General features: G+C 41.4%; 1 protein-coding gene across 1 annotated transcript in view; it reads left to right on the top strand.

Annotated features, from left to right (window-relative positions):
- Nucleotides 1-883: 883 nt before the first annotated feature.
- NDUFA12 (NADH dehydrogenase (ubiquinone) 1 alpha subcomplex, 12) overlaps nt 884-22,457 on the top strand; it is a 27,075-nt gene continuing 5,501 nt past the window's right edge. The window contains exons 1-3 of the mRNA XM_010858008.1: nt 884-1,013; nt 1,821-1,903; nt 5,870-5,957. Of these exons, the coding sequence (XP_010856310.1) occupies nt 928-1,013; nt 1,821-1,903; nt 5,870-5,957 (257 nt within the window). The 5' untranslated portion in view covers nt 884-927. The remainder of the gene's footprint in view (nt 1,014-1,820; nt 1,904-5,869; nt 5,958-22,457) is intronic.

Here is a 22,457-nt window from a genome sequence, read left to right on the forward strand (position 1 = left end):
AGTCCCTTGGACAGCAAGGAGATCAAACCAGTCAATCCTAAAGGAAATCAGTCCTGAATATTCATTGGAAGGACTGATGCTGAAGCTGAAGCTCCAATCCTTTGGCCACCTGATGTGAAGAACTGACTCTTCGGAAAAGACCCTGATGCTGGGAAAGAGTGAATGAAGGCAAAGGGGATGACAGAGGATGAGATGGTTGGATGGCATCACAGACTCAACGGACATGAGTTTGAGCAAGCTCCAGGAGCTGGTGATGGACAGGGAGGCCTGGCGTGCTGCAGTTCATGGGGTCTCAGAGTCGGATACAACTGAGCAACTGAACTGAACTGATTATTTAAAAAATTAAATATGCATCTAATTTAAATTAGAAAATAGTTTTTTATTATTTCAAAACTTGAAACTGAATCATTAAGTCCTTTAAAGTAGATACTTAATCTTGTATTTTTCTATTCCTCCTCCTCAATGGCCTACCTATACAACTGTAGTATTAAATGTACTTACTTTCAAATGTGCAATAATCATTTTGCGCTTAATATTGAATTCCTTGATGGTAATTGTTTCTAAAGAATCTTGACTCTAGAAAGGATTTTTGGAGTAGTCTGAAGCAATCACTTTAGATGAGGAAACTGAGGTCCCCAAAGGAGAAAACTTCACCTGGGAAACCCTAGTATAGGTGACTTTTCCACTTGTCCTGTCTTCTGAATGGCATCTCTGAAAACGCAGCTCTGGAGGGACAACAAAGCTCATCTTCTCTGTAAAACGGGAGGCGGCCACAAGGGGGAGCTCCAGACCCGCGCATGCGCAAAACCAACTCCTCCTGCCGCGCGTGCTTGGAAACTTTCTGTCGTCGGCTCCCTGCCGCTGAGTGGTTGGTTCCGCCGGTGGGTTTTCCGCGGCGCGCCGGAGAGGCGGGGCCTGCAGGACAAGATGGAGTTGCTGCAGGTCCTGAAGCGCGGGCTGCAGCAGGTCAGCGGCCACGGTGGCCTCCGCGGCTATCTACGAGTCTTGTTCAGGTAGGCAGCCAGCCATGCTCTTGGCTTCTGGGACTGGACTTACCCTGGCTGGTTTCTTGGAAGGGGGTTCGGGCTTGGGTCACCTTGGAGAATCCGCAACTCCTCTCAAGGACAACCGGCCAAGTCAGCCTGGCTTTCCCCGGGCGGAAGTCTGTCCCGGGGTCTCCCGGAGACGGGATCAAAGCCGGCTGTAGAGACAGGGCTGTGACATAGAGGTGAGGGCGTGTATGGGCTGCACCCCTGCTCTGCTTCCTGGAGAGTAATGAGCTTGCCAAAAGCTCACACTGTGTGACCTTGGGAAACTTTTGGGGTTTTTTTTCCTCCTTCCCTTTCCTTCCATGTACTGTAAGGAGTTAAACCAAGTGATTACAATTTTCCCCGAGTAGTCCTTCAACTCGGTGAATTGGACGAGCAGCATCGTCCGGGGAAACGGAGTTGGAGACCTAGAGCCGAATGAAAGAGCCAGATGTTCGTATCATTTTAAGATGAAACACTTTAATTTCCAGGTTTCCTGAAGTTTATTGCTAACTTCAGTGGCTCAGACCTAGGGATAATAGATTTTTTAAAGTAGTCTTGTAATTTGAAGGTATTGCGTGTAAATATTTAGTGCATTTAAGGCACATCAGTTGGCTCAGTTTCTCTTCGCTTGTGCTGGAAGTATACAATCGGTAACCATATCCAGCATCTCCTCGTTTTTCTCCTTGGCACAGCTGCCTATGTTTGTGAAAGTTAATACTCTCTTTTTTACCTATGTGTTGTAAATAAAAAATCTTTCCAAAATGTCTGTTTTCTTTTGGACATTCCCAGGGCAAATGATGTGAGGGTTGGCACATTAGTGGGAGAAGACAAATATGGAAACAAATACTATGAAGACAACAAGCAGTTTTTTGGTAAGTGCAGTATTTTGGGGTATAAGTAATGGGAGTGAGATTGGGGTTTGATTTTACTTTGTTTTCCGTAATGTATTTTTACAAGGTACTTGTAAAAGGATGAAGAACTCAATAGAAAAAAGAAAAAGATAATCCATAGGAAAAGAAAATTAAGTCACTAACAAAGGCATGAAAAGATGCTCACTTATTTTTTATTAAAAGAATACATGATTTTTTTATTTTTCAATTTTTATTGAAATATAGTTGATTTACAGTGTTTCAGGTATACAGCAAAGGGATTCATGTATATGTGTATAAATACACATATTCTTTTTTTACATTCTCTTCCATTATAGGTTATTACAACATATTAAGTATAGTTCCCTCTGCTATATAGTAGGTCTTTTTTGGTTATCTATTTTATGTATAGTATGTGTATATTTTAAATCTAAATTCCTAACTTATCCCTCTCATCCTCACTTGTAATTACAGGAATGCAGTTCAAAAAAACAGCGTTATCTTTTTTCACCTGTTGAGTTTTGAAGCATTTGCCAATCTGATAAATACTTACTGGGGAAATGCCATGAGTATATACATTAGGACTTCCCTGGTGGTCTAGTGGCTGGGACTGCATGCTCCCGGTGCAGGGGGCCCAAGTTCAATCCCTGGTCAGGGAGCTAGATCCCATATGTCCTAACTAAGAGTTTACATGCCACAACTAAAGATCCTGCGTGCCACAAGGAAGATTGAAGATCCCATGTGCCACAACTAAGACCTGGTGTAGCCAGATAAATAATTTTTTTTTTAAGTATATACATTAGTACAGTCCTTTTGGAGGACAGTCAGTAAATTTTCTTAAAATTTACATTGCACGTATCTTTTGTCCCAGCAATTCAACTTCTAGGAATCCACCTTAAATATTCTTGCAAACCAAAAGCAACCATTGCAGCATTGTTTTACTAGTACATTCTAAAAGCAACATTAATTGTGCATCAATTGGATACTGATGAATTGCATTTTTTATAATACTTTGTTGTTATTAAGAATGATGTAAACCAATACATTTTATGTAGAAAGATGTCAAAGATGTTTGTAACACAAGAAACTCCAGATGCAGAACAATTTATTGCCTCACAGGAAGAAAATTAAGCTTTTTGTGTTCATATTCCAAATGCTGGAAGGAAATACAAGAAACTTAGAAGTATTATCAGATGGTAAGGTTTCAACATTTTGTTTCTCCATGTTAAAACTTTGTAACTCTGAAGTTTACTTAATTAATGTCTCTCAGCCCCAGCTTCCTCATGTTGTAAAGTAGCATCATCATAATAATATTTGCCTCATAAACTTGTATAAAAAATAGATAAGTGAATGGGAGGAGCTTATCTAAATGTAGGATTTATCAGCCTCAACAAGATTAACATTGTGGGTCAGATACTTCTCTGTTGTGAGGGGCTGGTCTGTGCATTATGGAATGCTTAGCATCCTTGGCATCGACCCACCGTACCAGAAACACTTCCCTTCTGCAGTTGTGACAACCAAAAATGTCTCCAGACTTTTCCAAATGTCCCCTGGGGGACAGAGTTGTCCCCCGTTGAGAACCACTGGCCTATTGCTCGGGCTGTAAGTGCTCAAAAAATACTATACTACTGTTGTTAGTATTATTACCTTCTTGAAGTGTTGGAAATTTTTTGCCATGTGCATTTGTTACTTTTATAATAAAAAAAATTATCTTTTGATTGAGATTAAAAGTATCAGAGAGGGAATAGTTAGTCTTTATCCAGGGGAAAAACTGATAAGGTGAAATATAGTGGCCTTGAGTGCCATGTGCTTGCTAAACACATATAACGTACATTATCTACTTTAATATTTAACATCTCCCCCTCCCTCATTTTACAGAGGAAACTTGCTCATGGACCTTAATATTTTTAGGAACATACAAATCATGTATCCATGTGTGATTGCATTGGATGCAAGTTGGTCTACAAGGGGTAAACAGCAGTATCTTAACACTCTGTAACCATAATTTTGTAATATTTAGGCAAATCAGAGTTCTAGGCCTGCAGTTGATTTTAAGAGGTTATCAAAAAGCTTTTTTTTTTGAATAGAGAAAAAAACTGAGGCCCAAGAAAATGTCTTATCCAGAAGGAACTTAGTTAAATAACAGCTAGGTAGTGGCAGAGCCCCAGGCCAAAATTCTTTCTATTCATCGCTTTGTTACAAACTAGTATAATAATAAACTTCCTTCATTTTTTCCCCTTTTCTTCTTTCCATTTTTGCCTCACATTGGAAATATCTTTACTTTTGCTAATTTAAAAAATGATGTATTTTGTTGTAAAACATTGAAACTTAGTGTATGAAGTGAAAAAGGAAAGCTTCCTTGTCTCATAGTTTTACCCCATTTTAATAGTATTATATATATATATATTTCAAGATTCCTCAGTGCATGTGTAAACATTCATTTTTTAAAATTATGTCATGCATGTTGTTTGTAAACTGAAATACTTTTACTTAAAAATCATGGGTCATTTTTCCCATAGTAAGTTGAAGGTATCTACAGCATTCTTTTCTGTTTGAACACTTGTGTTTTCTTATTTTACAGATTTTCACACCATTCTTTTTAATAGCACCAGTGTATTCCACTGTATGGAAGAACCATTATTTTCTTGGATAGTGCACTATTGGTAGACACTTACATTGCCTTCAACTTTTTGCTGTTAGAGACAATGCTGCAGTGAACTTGATTGTAACAATGTCCACATTCACTTGTTTAAGTACTCTAAGAGTAAATTCCTGTAAGTGGAATTGCTGAGTCTGAGTATGCACATTTAAAATTTTGATATGTATAGATTATGAGATTGTTAAAGCCCAGCTCTATCATGGCATCATTTTGCTTATTGGCTTAAAATTCATTACAGGGATGAATTCAGTATTCCCTTTGTGGGGGTGAGGGCAGTGAGGAAGAGATGAAAGAAATTAATGTTTATTATGCACCTATGTGCTTGATACCAAACTAGGGGTGTGTGTGTGACATTTAGTTTTCATAGCAACGTTAAGATGTGGGTATAATCAGCCACTTTTAATAGATAAAGAAACTGAGGCTTATAACTTGCCTAACAGCCATTGATAATAAATGACAGTCTTGTATAGCACAGGGAACTCTACTTAACACTCCGTGATGGCTTATATGGGAAAAGAATCTCAAAAAAGAGTGGAGATACATATATATATATAAAAACAGATTCACTTTGCTCTACACCTGAAACACATCATTGTAAATCAACTATACCCCAGTAAAAAGTAAAAGAAAAAAAAGTGACAATGTTCCTTAAAATATAGGCCTTTGCCTAACAGTTTTGTAAATTGTGGTTAGGCTCTCAGCTGTTTCATAGAAATTTGTTAAAACATGTAGCCATACTATTTTGATAACATGAGCTGTTCTACTTATCTAACCATCATATGTAATGCTTGTTTATTATGTAATAACCACCAATTTCCTAAAGAATCTCTGATGGTTATTTAAAAATATTTATACGGAAACCTGTTCCTCAAGTGTGATTGCTGTGAATACATTTCTCTTGCCCCAGTTTCAGGAGGAGCACTTTTCTCTCCTGAATACCCAGAATGACTGGGAAAGTATTCCCCTTCCCTCTCTGATACCTGCTTGGCAGGGCACCTGCGGGAGAAGCAAGGGTTCTGCACTGTGGAAAAGGCCTGAGCTCCACCCACAGAGCAAGTCCATTGCCCTAGAGGGGTTTTCCTGAGGTGGCCTCTGGGTTGTTGATAAACCTTGCCATGTACTTCCTGGAGTTTACCTTCAATAATACACCCGGGTCTCTATAGTTCTCTAACTTTTCTCTTACATAAGAGCATATAAAAGTCTTTTCTTAATAAAAAGCTTACTTTGATACTACGCAAATACGCTGTTTTAGAAAGCTGGTCTTTACCTCCTCACATCTCTCTAAACTACACGTTGATCTTTCCCTCCAGGCCGACACCGATGGGTTATATATACTACTGAAATGAATGGCAAAAACACATTCTGGGATGTGGATGGAAGCATGGTGCCCCCTGAATGGTAGGCTGCATCAGCATTTTATTTTATTTAAGTTGGCAGTATTACACAAATATTTGTTGAAATTCTATTGCTAAGTTAATCGGTGGTGTTCTGAAAGCATCGGTCCCAATTGTGATGGCTGTGTGACTAGTTATCCTAGAACTTAGTAGCTTAAAACAACAATAAGTATTTATCTTGGGGTTTTTGTGGGTCAGGAGTTCAGACAGGACAGAGCAGGAATGGCTTATCTCTGCTCCAGGATGTCTGAGGCTTCAAGGGGAAGACTCAGGGCTGATGCTGGAATCATCTTGTTCCTGATTACATCCCATGGACCCTGACTGAGATTGACTCAGCACAAGCTTTATTCACTGGCCAAAGAGTGGAGAAGCAAGAACATATTCACAGATCAGCTTCTTGCCCAGGTGGCAGTAGTTGTTGTTCAGCTGCTTAGTCGTGTCTGACCCTTTGCGACCCCAGGGACTGCAGCATGCCAGGCTTTGCTGTCCTTTACTGTCTCCCCAAACTCTTGCTCAAACTCAGGTCTGTTGAGTTGATGATCCCATCCAATCATCTCATCCACTATTGCCCCCTTCTCCTGCCCTCAGTCTTTCCCAGCATCAAGATCTTTTCCAGCGAGTTGGCTTTTGGCATCAGGTGGCCAAAGGATTGGAGCTTCAGCTTCAGCATCAGCCCTTCCAATGAATATTCAGGATAAATTTCCTTTAGGATTGATTGGTGTGATCCCCTTGCAGTCCAGGGGACTCTCGAGAGTTTTCTCCAGCACCACAGTTAAAAAGCATCAGTTCTTCGGTGCTTAGTCTTCTTTATGGTCCACCTCACACATCCATACATGACTACTGGAAAACCATAGCTTTGACTAGACAGACCGTTGTCAGAAAAGTGATGTCTCTGCTATTTAATATGCTGTCCAGGTTGGTCATAGCTTTTCTTCCAGGAAGTAAGCGTCTTTTAATTTCATGGCTGCAGTCACCATCTGCAATGATTTTGGAGCCCAAGAAAATTGTCACTGTTTCCATTGTTTCACCATCTATTTGCCATGAAGTGATGGGATCAGATGCCATGATTTTAGTTTTTGAATGTTGAGTTTTAAGCCAGCTTTTTCACTTCTTTCACCTTCATCAAGAGGCTTTTTAGTTCCTCTTCACTTTCTGCCATTAGGGTGGTATCATCTGCATATCTGATGTTACTGATATTTCTCCTGGCAATCTTGATTCCAGCTTGTGCTACATCCAGCCCAGCGTTTCTCATGAAACTCTGCACAGAAGTTAAATAAGCAGGGTGACAGTATACAGCCTTGACGTACTCCTTTTCCTCTTTGGAACCAGTCCGTTGTTCTATGTCCCGTTCTAACTGTTGCTTCTTGACCTGCATACAGGTTTCTCAGGAGGCAGGTAAGGTGGTCTGGTATTCCTTTCTCTTTAAGAATTTTCCACAGTTCGTTGTGATCCACACAGTCAAAGGCTTTAGAATAGTCAATGAAACAGAAGTAGGTGTTTTTGGGGAATTCCCTTGCTTTTTTCTATGATCCAGGAGATTTTGGCAATTTGATCTCTGGTTCATCTGCCTTTTCTAAATCCAGCTTGTATATCTGGAAGTTCTTGGTTCACATACTGTTAAAGCCTAGCTTGAAGGATTTTGAGCATTACTTCTCTAGCATGTGAAATGAGTGCAACTGTGTAGCAGTTTGAACATTCTTTGGCATTGCGCTTCTTTGAGATTGGAATGAAAACTGACCTTTTCCAGTCCTGTGGCCACTGCTGAGTTTTCCAAATTTGCTGGCATGTTACTAAGTGCAGCACTTAACAGCATCATCTTTTAGGAGTTGAGATAGCTCAGCTGGAATTTCATCACCTCTACTGACTTTCTTCGTCATAATGCTTCCTGAGGCCCCATGCCTCTTCAGGAGACTCTCAAACACAGGCAGGGCTGGCTCAGTCTCTGCTCCTTTCCCTGGGGTCCTGGTGCACACAAGGTTTTTTTGTGTGTGTTCTCCAAGCATCTTTGGCTGGTATGAGGTTTGATTTTAAACTCGATTGCAGCCCTCCTACCATCTTGTTGCGGCTTCTCCTTTGCCCTTGAATGTGGGGTATCTTTTTTTTGGTGGGTTCCTGTTGATTGTTCAGCAGCTAGTTGCAATTTTGGTGTTCTCTTAGGAGGAGATGAGCACATGTCTTTCTCCTCCTCCATCTTACTCAAATCAGTGGCAAGAGGGATTTTTTTTTAAAAAGTAAAGACAAAGGGAGGAGAAGTGAGCCTAATGATGGGGAGGCATATGCATTAGTCTGCCAGGAAAGGTAGGGCTCCCCCCATCCTCAGGGAGTGGGGTGCCACTCCCTTTTTATCCTTTTTTTGTTATTAATGTCTGGTCATCACTGTTGGTAGGTGTGCCATTTAATATGTTAATATCATAGAAATCAATGTATAAGATGACTCAGGGTTATTATAGTTGGAGGTCAGATTCATTGGTTGGTCTCATCTGGTTCCATCTGTGTTTTTGCTTGTAGCTGCCTTTTTTATCTCTGTACCCTTTAACTTAAAAATTTATGTTCACTTTTACTAAACGTGTGGGTGGAGGTAGTGGCTTGTTTGCTGGTTTTAAGCAAGGACAACCTGGCCGAAGGTGGAGGTTGGAGGGTTTGAGCAAAGACCTGGAGCAGCTCTGACAACAGTCTGGAGAGATGTTCTGTCTCCGTCTGGCAATTGATGCTGGCTTTTAGCGGGGAACATGGCTGAGTGTTGGGTTGGAATACCCTCAGGTAGCCTGAGCCTACTTAAGCAAATGCTCTGAGAGGGAGCACCAGGCAGAAGCCATGTTGCTTTATCTGAGTTAGTGTTGGAAATCATCCAGTACTTAGTCTGCATTCCCTTGGCCGAGGCAGTTAGAAAACTCTGTTCATGTTTAACAGGAGAGGTGTAGACTCTCTCTTGATGGAGAGGTATCACCAATCATATTATATGTTGGGTTACATAATGGTGTGGTCATCTTTGAGGAAAAGCAGGATGCTGTGGTATCACTTGGCCATAGTGAAGAGAAAGGCTAAAAGAGCTCTGGCCCTGATCTAATTCAGCAGTTCAACTTAAAGCACATTCCTTAACCTCTCTGGAGTTTGGATTTCTCATCTGTTAAGTGAGATTCCCTCAAATTCCTTAGGTCTCTAAAAACTATGATTTCTAATATGTCTATTTTAAAAATGAAATTTCAAATCCGCTTACTTGAATTACCAAGTTTTTAATAAAAATAGTTCAAAAAAAGTATTTGTATCTATTTCATAGATTGCTGGTTGATATACTCTAGAGATCCTTTCTAGAAGATCCTGGTCTAGAAAATTTTACAAAAAAAGCACACACCTAAAAATAAAGTATCAGGTTAATTGTGATCTTTTAGTTGAACTTGATCATCAGAAGTAGTTTTGGGCTCTACTGAGTAGAAACTGAGATAATCTCATAGTATTCACTTTCATTCTAAAGGCTCAAGTAGGAACCCAGGCACTGAGTGAGTGGCGGAAGTGCTGCTGTGAGACGGCTGGGGGTTCTGGGCGCTACAGTGAGCTGAACGCACGCGTTCCGTCAGTGAGGGCAGCGTGCTGCTCCCTCTCCGGCTCCACCAGGTGGGGGTCCAGCCAAGGATTTCCAGATACAATTTTTCAAGAGAAAGTGGAAATCTGTATTTCTTTATGAGATTTATTTTCTGTTTGTTTGTTATTGAATGTTTAATACAGCACTGTCCAATAGAACTTTCCGTGATGATGGAAACGTTCTATAACTGTGCTTTCCAGTGGGGCTTCCCTGGTGGCTCAGTGAGTGTTAAAGATTCCACCTGCCAGTGCAAGAGACGCAAGTTTGGTCCCTGGGTCGGGAAGATCCGCTGGAGAAGGGCATGGCAACCCACTCCAGTGTTATTGCTTGGGAAATCCCATGGACAGAGGAGCCTGGCAGGCTACAGTCCGTGGGGTCACAAAGAGTCCAGCACGACTTAGCGACTGAACTACAACAAAACCACCAGCCTCATGTAGCCCAGAGCGCCTTGAAATGCGGCTAATGTGACTAAGGAAGTGAACTAATCTAATATTTTATTTAAATTGAACAGTCTACTTCATTGGACAGAGTAGTTTTTTTGTTTTTTTAAATATTATGTGAGCTAAGGAAAGTATGTTTATAAGGGTTCACGTACATGCAGTTTTCAACTTGTGGTCCCCTGCTTGGACTGCTTAGGAGCGTTTACCCCTGTCAGTGACGTAGTTTGAAGACTACGGTATTGAAGTGTGTCTTTAATAAAACTCATTGGCTCTTAACATGAGAAAGCAGCACTGATGTTATTTGAGGCTGGATTTTTGTGCTCTTTTTAATGGGAAACAATGATCTGTGGTCTGTGAAAATGTGAGGAGCTGTGATTTTAGGTCTGGAGCTACCTGCCTTCTCTGAAGGGGCATTCTGTATGTCAGGGGCACTATTTGAGACCACGATCTCAAAGTGGAGTGTTGGCTTTAGGTGACTAGGTATCCTGCAGTTTTCATTTATTTGGTTGATTGTTTTGGGGAGGGGTTGGTCCCGAGAGTGTGTAGAAGGTCTATGGGCTGTCTTGTTCAGATGGATGGCCATCTCCTTCAGAGTACCTATCTAGATTAGGGGTTAGGGAGGGAATTGATTTAAATTATGTGGGATGAAACACATTTTAAGCCATTAAATAGTTAAAAATCTGAAATGATAAGTGCTATTCAGCCAAGCTGAAAGCTGTAGAAGATAACATCACCCGCTAGGGTGCTGCCTGGGGGCAGTTGAGGATACAAAGCTGGGTTTCTTTGTGGAGTGGAGCCCCCTAAGTTCTGAGCACCTTTGAGGACCCTTGTTTGTAAAGGAAGTTTAAAGTCTTGTGATGAATCTGCCTTGGAGAGAGTGGTTTGGATTGGCTCAGCTGTTTGTTTCTCAGAACCCCCTTTTCTGAGTGAGTGCAATGCATTGTAGAACTCTAATCTTACCTTTGATTTGATCCATGAATAAATCTGAAGTTGGGTTGATTTTTCTTTCATTAGAGAGCCAGGTATTACGTATAGAGTAATGAACTACAATCTGTCATCTTTATTCATTCAAATACCTATGGCAAAAAAAAAAAAAAAACCTATGGCGTGCCTACCGGATGCCAAGAACAATTTTGGGCACTGTGAATACAACAAGTGAGTGAAACAAAGCCCTTGCTCTCATGAGAGGAAGCAGAAAAACAAATATGTATTTTAGGAAACAGTAAATGCAAGGGAGCTGATATTCATAAAGAGTGAGGGCCTTCTCTCGAGGGGGAGGTGGCTGTTTTATACAAGGGTTAGGGAAGGCTTCTTGAAGAAGTGACATTTGAAAAGGGGAGGGGACTGAGGTGGGGGAAATGAAGAGTTCCAGACAGCAGAAACCATAGGTGCAAAGGCCCGTTGTGTCTGAGATGTATTGCTTGTATTCAAAAGAACAGCAAAGTGGCCAGTTGGGCTGGAATGGAATGAGTGAGGGGAAGATGTCAGGAGACGAGGAAGGAGAACTAGCTAGGGCCTACAGTAGCTACATCTGCATGCGGATCTTGTAAGTCATGGGTAAATCCTTTGGCTGTTTTTTTAAAGTTCTTAGAAAGTCACTGGAACGCAAGATAGACTGTGATCTGTTTTACAGGTTTTTACATTTTATTTCTTTATTTAGTTTTGGCTGGGAGGGGCCTTCTTTGCTGTGCGTGGGCTTTCTCTCATTGCAGTGTGGGTGCTGCTCTTGGTTTCAGTGTGCAGGCTTCTCATTTCCGCGGCTTCTCGTGTTGCGGAGCGCAGGCTCTTGGGCATGCAGGCTTCAGTAGTTGAGGCTCGCGGGCTCTAGAGCGTGAGCTCAGCAGTTGTGGCACACAGGCTTAGCTGCTCCGTGGCATGTCAGATCTTCTTGGACCAGGGATGGAAACAGTGTCCCCTGCATTGGTAGGCAGATTCTTACCACTGCGCCACTAGGGAAGTCCTGTTTTACAATTTTTTAAAAATTGGGAACAATCCCAAATTTTCTGAAAAGTTCCAAGTACTTGAATCATTTCAAAGTAAGTTTCCAAAATGATGTCATATTACGACAGAATTAACTTTAGTATATAATTCCTACAAACAAGTACATTCTCCTACGTATATAGCTACGATGTAACCATCAAAGTTAGGAAATGAACAGTGATACACCACTGCTGTGTAATGGTCAGACCCTGTTTCAGGTTTCATCAGTGTTCCCAACCATGTCCTTTATAGCAGGAAGGTCTGGTCATGCCTTTCATGTAGACCTCATTTCTCTCTAGTCTCTTCCACGCTGGATTGGTTCATCAGTTTTTCCTTGATTTTTATGATCTTAACACTTTACAAGATTGCAGGCCAGTTGTGTTGTGGAGTGCCTCTCGGTGTGTTTCCTCATAACTCCATGCGAGCTGTGCATCTGTGGCAGGAATGTCACGGAAGCAATGACAGGTTCTTCTTGTTGCATTTTATTAAATGGCTTCTGATTCCCCCAGATTTCTGCATTCTCAAGTTACTCATTTTCCCTTTACAATTAGCATTTTGTGGGGAGAAACTTTGAAGTTATATAACTATCCAGTTACTCAAGAAACTTCAATTTATTTATAGCAGTATGAACTGTTATTTTAATCCATGGGTTATAGTCCCTTAATGGGCTTCCCAGGTGGCACTAGTGGTAAGGAACCTGCCTGCCAGTGCAGGAGACATAAGAGATACAGGTTCCATCCCTGCGTCGGGAAGGTCCCCTGGAGGAGGGCATGGCAGCCTGCTCCAGGATTCTTGCCTGGAGAATCCCCGTGGACAGAGGGCGCTCTGTCCATAGTGTGGGCTGCAGTTCATAGTGTTGCAAAGAGTCAGACACAACTGAAGCAATGCAGCAGCAGCATAATCTGTTAATATAATTTGTTCTTTTATTGCTCAGATTGAACAAATTTGACCAGTAGGAGTCCATTCAGTCTGCATTTGTGGTCCTTTTAAAACATCTCCAGCATTCTTGGAGCACATTCCTTCTGACAACAATTTTTCCAGGTTCATCTTATGTTTTCCCCTCCCCACCCATGAAAACAGCCATTTCTTTGAGGAGCCCTGTGTTTGTTTTGTTTTCTTGCTGTTTTTCCGTATAGTATTTAGAAACTATAATAATATCTAAGTGCAAAGTATGCTCACTGCTGTTGGGACATCACTGCTCCCAGGCTCTCTCAGTGGACAAGCTTAGTTGGCTCTAACAATTGTGTGTATGTGTGTATACATCTATATCTCTGTCTTTTTTAGTCTACATATTGAAAACCATGCATCCACAGCAGTGCCACTGAATCCAGTCCAACACCATAGGTTATATTCCAGCTTTTTCTCTTTCCATATTTCTGTTTCTTTTTTTTTTAAACAGAGTAACTTATTTGATGAATTCCACTCTATGTATTGAAGTTCTCATTGCTTCCTTCCCACTCCCCACCTCTGAACGCCCTTCTTACCCCACTATGCTTCCAGCACCCCACATCAGCTTGGCAACTCCCCCTCCCTCCCCACGGGAATGCCTTCTTCTCCCCGTGCAGGCTCTATCACCTTACTAGTCTACTGCCACACTCCTCCTCTCCACCCACTGTGCCAAGCAGACAGATGCTTACTTTGCTTAGCCCCAGCTAATGGCTCTCGGGGGCTTTCCTGGTGGTACAGAGGTAAGGAATCTGCCTGCCAGTGCAGGACCCGCAGTAGATGCGGGTTCATTCCCTGGGGCAGGGAAATCCCCTGGAGGAGGAAACAGCAGCCCATCCCAGTGTTCTTGCCGGGGTTATCCCAGAGGATGGACAGAGGAGCCTGGGGGGCTGTATAGTCCCTGGGTTCACAGAGTCAGGCACGACTGAGCACGCACACACCGTTGTCTACTCCCGTGTAACAGATTTTTCAAATTTAGTTTAAAGCAGTAAACATTATCGTACAGTTTCTGTGGGTACGAGTTTGAGTGCAGCTTAGCTGGATATCTCTGGCTTAGACTCTCTCACAAGGCCACACAGAAGACACCGTGTGTTTGCTGTTGTTCAGTTGCTCAGTCGTGTCCGACTCTTTGTGACCCATGGACTGCAGCACGCCAGGCTTCGCTGTCCTTCCCCATCTCCCAGAGCTTGCTCACCCTCATGTCCATTGAGTCAGTGAGGCCATCCAACCATCTCATCCTCTGTCATCCCCTTCTCCTCCTGCCTTCAATCTTTCCCAGCATCGGGGTAATTTCTAATAAGTCAGCGTCAGGTGGCCAAAGTATTCGAATTTCAGGATCAGTCCTTCTAACGAATATTCAGGGTTGATTTTCTTTAGGATGGACTGGTTGGATCTCCTTGCAGTCCAAGGGACTCTCAGGAATCTTCTCCAACACCACAGTTCAAAAGCATCAATTCTTTGTCTCTTTATCTTTCTTTATGGTCCAACTCTGGCATCCATACATGACTACTGGAAAAACCATAGCTTTGACTATATGGACCTTTGTCGGCAAAGTAATGTCTCTGCTTTTTAATATGCTATCTAGGTTTGTCATAGCTTTTCTTCCAAGGAGCAAGCGTCTTTTAATTTCATGACTGCAGTCACTGTCCACGGTGATTTTGGAGCCCAAGAAAATAAAATCTGTTACTGTTTCCGTTGTTTCCCCATCTCTTTGCCATGTGAGGCTGCAGTCATATTGAGGTTTACATTTGGAAGGATCCACTGTTCAACTCATTCACAGACCTTAGAACACTCTTGTGGGCCTCCCCTCAAGACTACCTCATGATGCGGCAGCTGGTTTTCCCAGAGTTACAATCAGGAGCAAATGAAAGGGAGCACCATAGTTGGAAGCTTCAGTCTTTTTAAACCTAATCTCAGAAGTGACACCCCACACTGGTGCTGTATTCTGTTAGTTGAGTCCGTCGGGCTAGCCCACAGTCAAGGAGAGGTATGTCCACCAGGAGGATGTGGTCATTGGAGGTCATCTTAGAGGCTGCTCACCACAGAGACGCATTTTGAAGTGAGATGGACTCAACTAGATTTGCTGATAGATTGGATTTTGAGAGAAAAGGGTAGCTTCAAGATTTTGGCCTGAACTGCTAGTGGTATATTAGCTGGGAAGAGGAGGAACAGGCAGAATGGGAAAAGCACAATTGGAAGGGGTAATCAAGAGTTCCATCTGAGATGTCTGTTAGACAGCCAAGTGAGTGTGGTGGGTAGATAGTTGAAAACATTAGTCCAGAGGTCAGAATAGAGGTTGGTGCTGGAGATAGGACTTCAAGTGTGATTTTACCTAGCATAGTATGCAGTTTTCATAAATTATGGGTAAAAGGGTTGAGAGACTCTGATCTTCAGTTAAATATCTAGCTCTGTCACCCTGGAAACCAGGTTAGATTGTATCAGTCATAGTGCTGGATAAAACTGATCCTTGATTGGCAGACTGCATCTAGATTGAGAGGACTTGCAAATGCCTGATGAGTCAGCTATGTTTTGGCTCCCCTGTCTTGTTGCTCTTAGAACTGGTATGTCCCTGCTGGGAATGGCGGTCCTGAAGCCGTGCCTGTGTAGTTGTTAACAGAGATGTTAGCTTTTGTGGGCGTGAAGCTTTAAAGTTAGGGCAGCTCTGGCACCTGCCTTGTGTGGTTCTCATCTCCCTTGAGCCTGTGCTGTGTCATCTACAGAGTGAAAGATGGATGTCTGAGTGAGCCGCGTCCCCCGACGAACTACTGCAAAGACTCCCTGTGGGAGTGACACCTGATGCGTCCCTGTGTTCTCAGGCTGTGGCTCCCGTGCTTGGCCCTGCTGAGTTCTCAGGGGCCCTCTGTGGCCTCTGACAGTCTTTGAGTCTGTTGAGTAGTTACATAGTCTCACCTGGGGAAGGATTTCCCTTCAGTGGCATCCTTTCAGTGTTTTTGGTAGAACCAGGGCATATTTTTAATGAACTTGTAGCTCACTTCGGAGAAGGCAATGGCACCCCACTCCAGTACTCTTGCCTGGAAAATCCCATGGCCGGAGGAGCCTGGTAGGCTGCAGTCCATGGGGTTGCTAAAAGTCGGACATGACTGAGCGACTTCACTTTCACTTTTCACTTTCCTGCATTGGAGAAGGAAATGGCAACCCACTCCATTGTTCTTGCCTGGAGAGTCCCAGGGACGGGGGAGCCTGGTGGGCTGCCGTCTATGAAGTCCAACAGAGTCGGACAAGACTGATGTGACTTAGCAGCAGCAGTAGCTCACTTAATGTTCCCCATCTTTGTGGTAACATGAGAAATTGTGTGGGAAAATGAGTTCATTTTGTCGGTCTTGTCTCAAAGCTTTCCTTTTCTTTGAATGTGTCAGCAGTTGGTAAGGTCTATTAGTAGATAAACAAAAGGTATCCGTGGTGGTGCAAACATCTTGGATGGGCAGTGGAGCCACTCGAACCTTGAAAATTAAAGAAAAAAATTATTGCCTAGAGCCCAGCACAGCACCCAGCTTACAAATAGTTCATGCCATTGAGTGAATATTTATTAAGCACCCCACTATGTTTCAGGTACTCATGGGTTTGTACATTTATACGGATGAAAATATATGAGCCTGTCCTGGAGTTTATAGTCACTTAATGAGTACTGGCTGGTAGACTAATACTGTATTGTAACTTACTGTTATTTTTCTTTGTTACAGTACCTTCCTTTTCTTATCTGTTTTATTCATTTAAAATGAAAGTGAAGGCGCTTAGTCCGACTCTTTGCGACCCCATGGACTGTAGCCTACCAGGCTCCCCAGTCCGTCCAGGCAAGAGTGGGTTGCCATTTCCTTCTCCCAGGGGATCTTTCCGACCCAGGGATCGAACCCCGGTCTCCCGCATTGTAGGCAGATGCTTTTACCGTCTGAGCCACCATGGAAGTCCTTTATTCATTTATGGGGTCAACAATTAGATTTTAATTTCTCCTTTAACTTGACTGAATAGAATACTCAAAGTCTTTATTTCAGTGGATTACAAATACTGTCTTATACCATTTTGGAGTACCCTTAATTTTATCTTTAAGTTAGCTAATTGCCGCCATCTATACAGTAATGCATAATAATATTTATTTTCATTTTTATGGTAGTAAACCAAGTAAATAATCAGTATCTACATGAAATTTGACACGATAAAATGTTGTTGAATACCAATAGAAAGAAAATTTTGGGCAGTTTTTTGCATAATAGTATAAAATTGCTGTTTTCATTTACATCAGGAGAAACAAAGTTTTGTTTATGTGTGGTTTGAAATATTTGAACTCTGAAATCCTTTGAACCAAGTTAAAAAAGAAAAAACCATGGCTTGCCTGGATTTTTCTTTACTGTGGATATACTTTTTTCCCACTTGGTGGCACCTTCTGTTCATTTTAAAGTAACATGCCCTTCCTTCTTCCATGTAGTGTACTGGTCTCTCCTCCCCATATATTAATTTTTCTTATTAAAATTAACGGTTAAATTACTCAAGTAATACATAAGTACTTTTTAAAAGAAATTATAGCTTATTTTCAAAAGTTTTCGCTTTTTTTTTTTTTACAGAAAATAATTTGTCCTTGAAGATTTTTTTAGTGCCATGGTGACATTGACAATGGTTTTTCTTTTGTAGGGTTAATTTATTTAGTATACCTAACACAGTCCATAGGGTTGCAAAGAGTCGGACATGACTGAAGCAACTTAACACACACACATACATACACACAACATCATTTTAGTCAGCTTTTTTTTTTTTTCACTTGACAGAAGATGTTCTAGAAGCCTTTTAGAGAAGTGAGGTAGCAGGTGGGGAGGATTACCTGGAGATGATTACTTCGGGCTTGAGAGACTGGGTGGTGGTGGTACCTTTCATTAGGATGGGAAAACTAGGAGAAGGGTAGCCTGTGAGGGTGGAGGGTAGGAATCAGAAGCCTCCTTTTTGGATGAAGGAAATTTGAGATACGTGCCAGAAATCCAAGTGAACAATTATGTTAAGTAAACAGCAGGATAGATGAATCTGTAGCTTAGGACAGAGGTCGAGCCAGTAAAGAATAAGTAGTTACTAGCAAAGTAAGGATTGGAGAAAGAAATGGCAACCCACTCCAGTGTTCTTGCCTGGAGAACCCCAGGGACAGGGAAGTCTGGTGGGCTGCCATCTATGGGGTCGCACAGAGTCGGACACGACTGAAGCCACTGAGCAGCAGCAGCAGCAGCAGCAAAGTAAGGCGGAGAAGGCAATGGCACCCCACTGCAGTACTCTTGCCTGGAAAATCCCATGGACAGCGGAGCCTGGAAGGCTGCAGTCCATGGGGTCGCGAAGAGTCAGACACAACTGAGCGACTTCCCTTTCACTTTTCACTTTCATGCATTGGAGAAGGAAATGGCAACCCACTCCAGTGTTCTTGCCTGGAGAATCCCAGGGATGGGGGAGCCTGGTGGGCTGCCGTCTATGGGGTCACACAGAGTCGGACTCAACTGAAGCGACTTAGCAGCAGCAGCAGCAAAGTAAGGAAGACAAGAGAAATGAGCATTTCAATAATCATAGGAAGTCTAACTGTGTTGATTTTTGCTGAGAGATTAAGTAATATAAGGACAGAGAAGTGTCCACGTACATTTGGCAGTATGAACTTCATTGAATCTAAATGGAATCTGTTCTTGAACAAAATGTGGAGAGATCAGAAAAATTTTAAAAAATCTGTTGGGTGGGCAGGGATAATCCACATACACCCCTAAGAGGCAACCACTGTCAGCATTTGCCATATTTCCTTTAGTCTTTTAAAATAAATGTTTATGTTAGTTGTGTTCCTAATCATTCAGTTTTATTTACTCTTTTTTTTCAGTGTATAATATAAGCAATTTTCCTTTTTAAAAAGAATCCTTATAATCATGATGGTAAAAATGTACAGTTGTTATAGAAAACTTGGAAAATCCATAGAAGGACAAACAAAAATAAACTATAATTCCTTAGCCAAGAAATAAGCACTGTTAAGGTTTTTTTCACTGATTGAACAGATACCAGTTTGTCGGCTTTTGAGTAGAGAAGGAATGTTTTCAAAGGACCACAATGTGGAGAACAGGTTGTAGTTTATTGGTCACGTCTTCTTTAGAAGATTTGTGGTTATAAATTTTAATAACTATATATAGGTAAATGTGTGTATACAAATATATTATATACAATATTTTGTTTCCCTTCCCCCTCCCCTCACTTAATATAGCACAGATGTTTTCACTTAATATGCTGCTTGTCAGTTTGAGTGTTTTAGTGTAGAGGGGCTTTGAATATAGACAGGACTAATGGCAATTTGGGTTAAAAATGAATATTCTATTAACTATAGCTGCAAACTTTAAAATGTAGTTGCTCTTAAGCTTTGAGGATTTGTTTATGAATAGGATAGCAAGATTAGTAACTTGAATATTTGTGCATAAAAATAAAAAACAATTATATTCTCTTGTTCTTTGATGAATGGTTAATAAACGCTAATGGAAAGAAATTCTCCTAAGGAGTTATCTCCACTTGCAATGTTAGTTAATTACATCCCTTAAAGCATTTTAGGGCACATTTAGAAATGTAATATATTTGATTTTTTAAAATATCTTCAGATTCCCAGTGTAGGTAGGTTAATGAACCTTTCAGGCAAAATGTTCCTAAGCCATTAAATGACTCTTGTTTATTCAAGCCAAAAATTTAAGGGTCCTTTTAAACTCTTTCTCTAGGAACATGTTCTATCAACATGTTCTTTCTGCTTTATCTTCTGAATATATCCCATGCCTAATCACTACATCTATGGCTGTTACCCCAGTCCAGAACACAGTAATGTCTTGCCTGGACTTCTGCAACCACTTAACTAGTTGGCTTACATTCTTACAATATACCAGTGTTCCCAACATACTGAATGATTGTGTGTGTGTGTGCGCGCGCGCTCACACGCGCGTGCAGTTGCTCAGTCGTGTCCGACTCTTTGTGACCTTATGGACTATATAGCCAGCCAGGCTTCTCTGTCCATGGAATTTTCCAGGCAAGAATACTGGAGTGCATTGCCATTTCCTACTCCAGGGCATATCCCTGACCCAGGGATCAAACATGTTTCTTTGCATGTCCTGCATTGGCAGGCAGATTATTTACCAGTGCGCCACCTGGGAAGATGATTAAGTGATTAGAGTGATTATTTTAAAATGTTAACTCAGATTATATCAGTACTCTGCTCAGAACTCTCTCCATTGGCTTTCCATTATGATTAGAATTAAAATTCCAACTCCTTACTTGGTCTGCAGGGCTTCCTTAATAGCTCAGTTGGTAAAGAATCAACCTGCAATGCAGAAGACGCTGGTTCGATTCTTTGGGTCGGGAAGATCCACTGGAGAAGGGATAGGCTACCCACTCCAGTATTCTTGGGCTTCCCTTGTGGCTCAGCTGGTAAAGAATCCACCTGTAATGAGAGAAGCCTGGGTTCAATCCCAGGGTTGGGAATATCCCATGGAGAAGGGAAAAGCTACCCATCCCAGTATTCTGGCCTAGAGAATTCCATGCACTGTATAGTCCATGGGGTCACAAAGAGTCGGACACGACTGAGCGGCTCTCACTTCACTCGGTCTGCAAGGCCATATGCCGTCCTGGCCCTTCCAGGTCTGTGCGCCCTGCCCAGTTCACCACCCTGCTGACTCTTGACTTACTAGCCACAATGGCCTTCTGGCTTTTCTTACGGAGTGACCACGCTCCTACCTCAGTTACTTTGCACTGGATGTTTCCCCAGATTGCATGGCTCAGGCCTGCAGGTTGTTCAAGTGTCTGTTCCAGTGACTTCTTAGACTGCCCTAGCTGAAAGAGCCCCGTCCTTCTCTCATGGTTTGTTTCTCCAGCTGCCATGCTTCTTGGTAAGAATCTCGTTCACTCTTGTGTTGCTAATGCCTGAATCAGTGTCTCACACGTAGTAGTCGCTCAGTAAACTTTTGTTAGATGAATGTGGACATACTGTTTTACTTGAAACAACTGTTATTTTGCTTTTTGGATACAGTAATTTTATTTGCTTCTGCTGGCTGATCCAAAAATGGTATATCTGTCACTCCTTTCATAGCTTTTGTATGAATTTGAAGCTGTAATATATTTACCTCTGAGTTCCACTCTAACTTCAGCCTGTCCTTTTTAATATCTTGTCCCATTGAATTGTATCTTAGTCTTTTAGAATATTATTTTCCTAAGTAAATTGCCATCTCTCAATGCCAGAGAATATTGTCTTCCTCTTGATATATCTGCTCAGTCTGTCCTTCTTCAGATAGTAAGTGTTGTATAAAATACTCTGAATTGAAATAAATGTTACTCAGTACAGTGGGTTACAGGTTATTTTCAAAATAGTTCCTTCCTAATGTTTATTTTCTGTTCCAGAAAATGAGAGTATTAAGTGGCTGTGTTTTAAGAAACTATAAAATGCATGTTTAGGTAGATATGTAGGTGTTACAGAATATTGCTTTATAATAAATAACACATTTTATTCACTGTTCAATGTAACATTTTACAAAGATGTGTTGTTGGGAAATTTCATACCTGATTGTGGAAATAAACTGGGTAGTTTGCTGAACAAAGAACTATCTGCAATTTCCAGACAAAATCTATTTGATGTTCACAGGTTATCAAAGTATAAAATATGGCACACATAGTCGTATGTAGAAATTTTTGAGGTTTCTAAATTAGAAAAACAGTTTGAACCTTTTCTGTGTAACTATAGTGAAAGACGTTGTGCTGTGGAAGTGACATAGGAAGAATTCCCATTAAGGTAGACTGAGAGAAGCAGTCTATCTGCCACTAAAACATTCAGTACATTAAAGAGAGTGTTTTGTTTTTTTTTTAAGTAATGGTCTAAAGTGGGGTGAAGTGGGGTTAGAAGTAGAAGAACCTACTTATAGTCTCAAATAAATGACAGATGATTTCAATGAGGATTTAAAACCCTGCTAGTTGTTTTGAATTAGGATTTTAATTTTTAATAGCTTTCTTTTGTCTTACCAAGTAGTACATGTTTGTTACAGAAAATTCAGAAAATCACAAAGCAAATAAAAGTAACCTATTACCCTACCACACAGAGACAAAATACTGTTGATATTTTGATATATATTCTTCTCATTTCCCCTTTTCCTGTGCATATATATCCTTTGCTTTTGTTTTTAATGTAAGTGGATTTTTTAAAGTGGTAGCCTGTGTTTGAATCCTGGCTTCACTATCATGGGCAAGTTATTTTTAAACTCTTGGTGCTCTAGTTTCCTCATTTATTAAATCGGGTTAATAACATCTGTCTCATAGAGTTGTTTTAAGAATTAAATGAGTTAATATTTATAAATTGTTTAGAACAGTGCCATGACTTACAAATGCTATCTACTATTGAAACTCCAGTACTTTGGCCACCTCATGCGAAGAGATGACTCATTGGAAAAGACTCTGATGCTGGGAGGGATTGAGGGCAGGAGGAGAAGGGGACGACAGAGGATGAGATGGCTGGATGGCATCACTGACTCAATGGACGTGAGTCTCAGTGAACTCCGGGAGTTGGTGATGGACAGGG

Source organism: Bison bison, unplaced genomic scaffold (genome assembly GCF_000754665.1).
Source record: "Bison bison bison isolate TAMUID 2011002044 unplaced genomic scaffold, Bison_UMD1.0 scf7180017864383, whole genome shotgun sequence".
Lineage (NCBI taxonomy): Eukaryota > Metazoa > Chordata > Mammalia > Artiodactyla > Bovidae > Bison > Bison bison.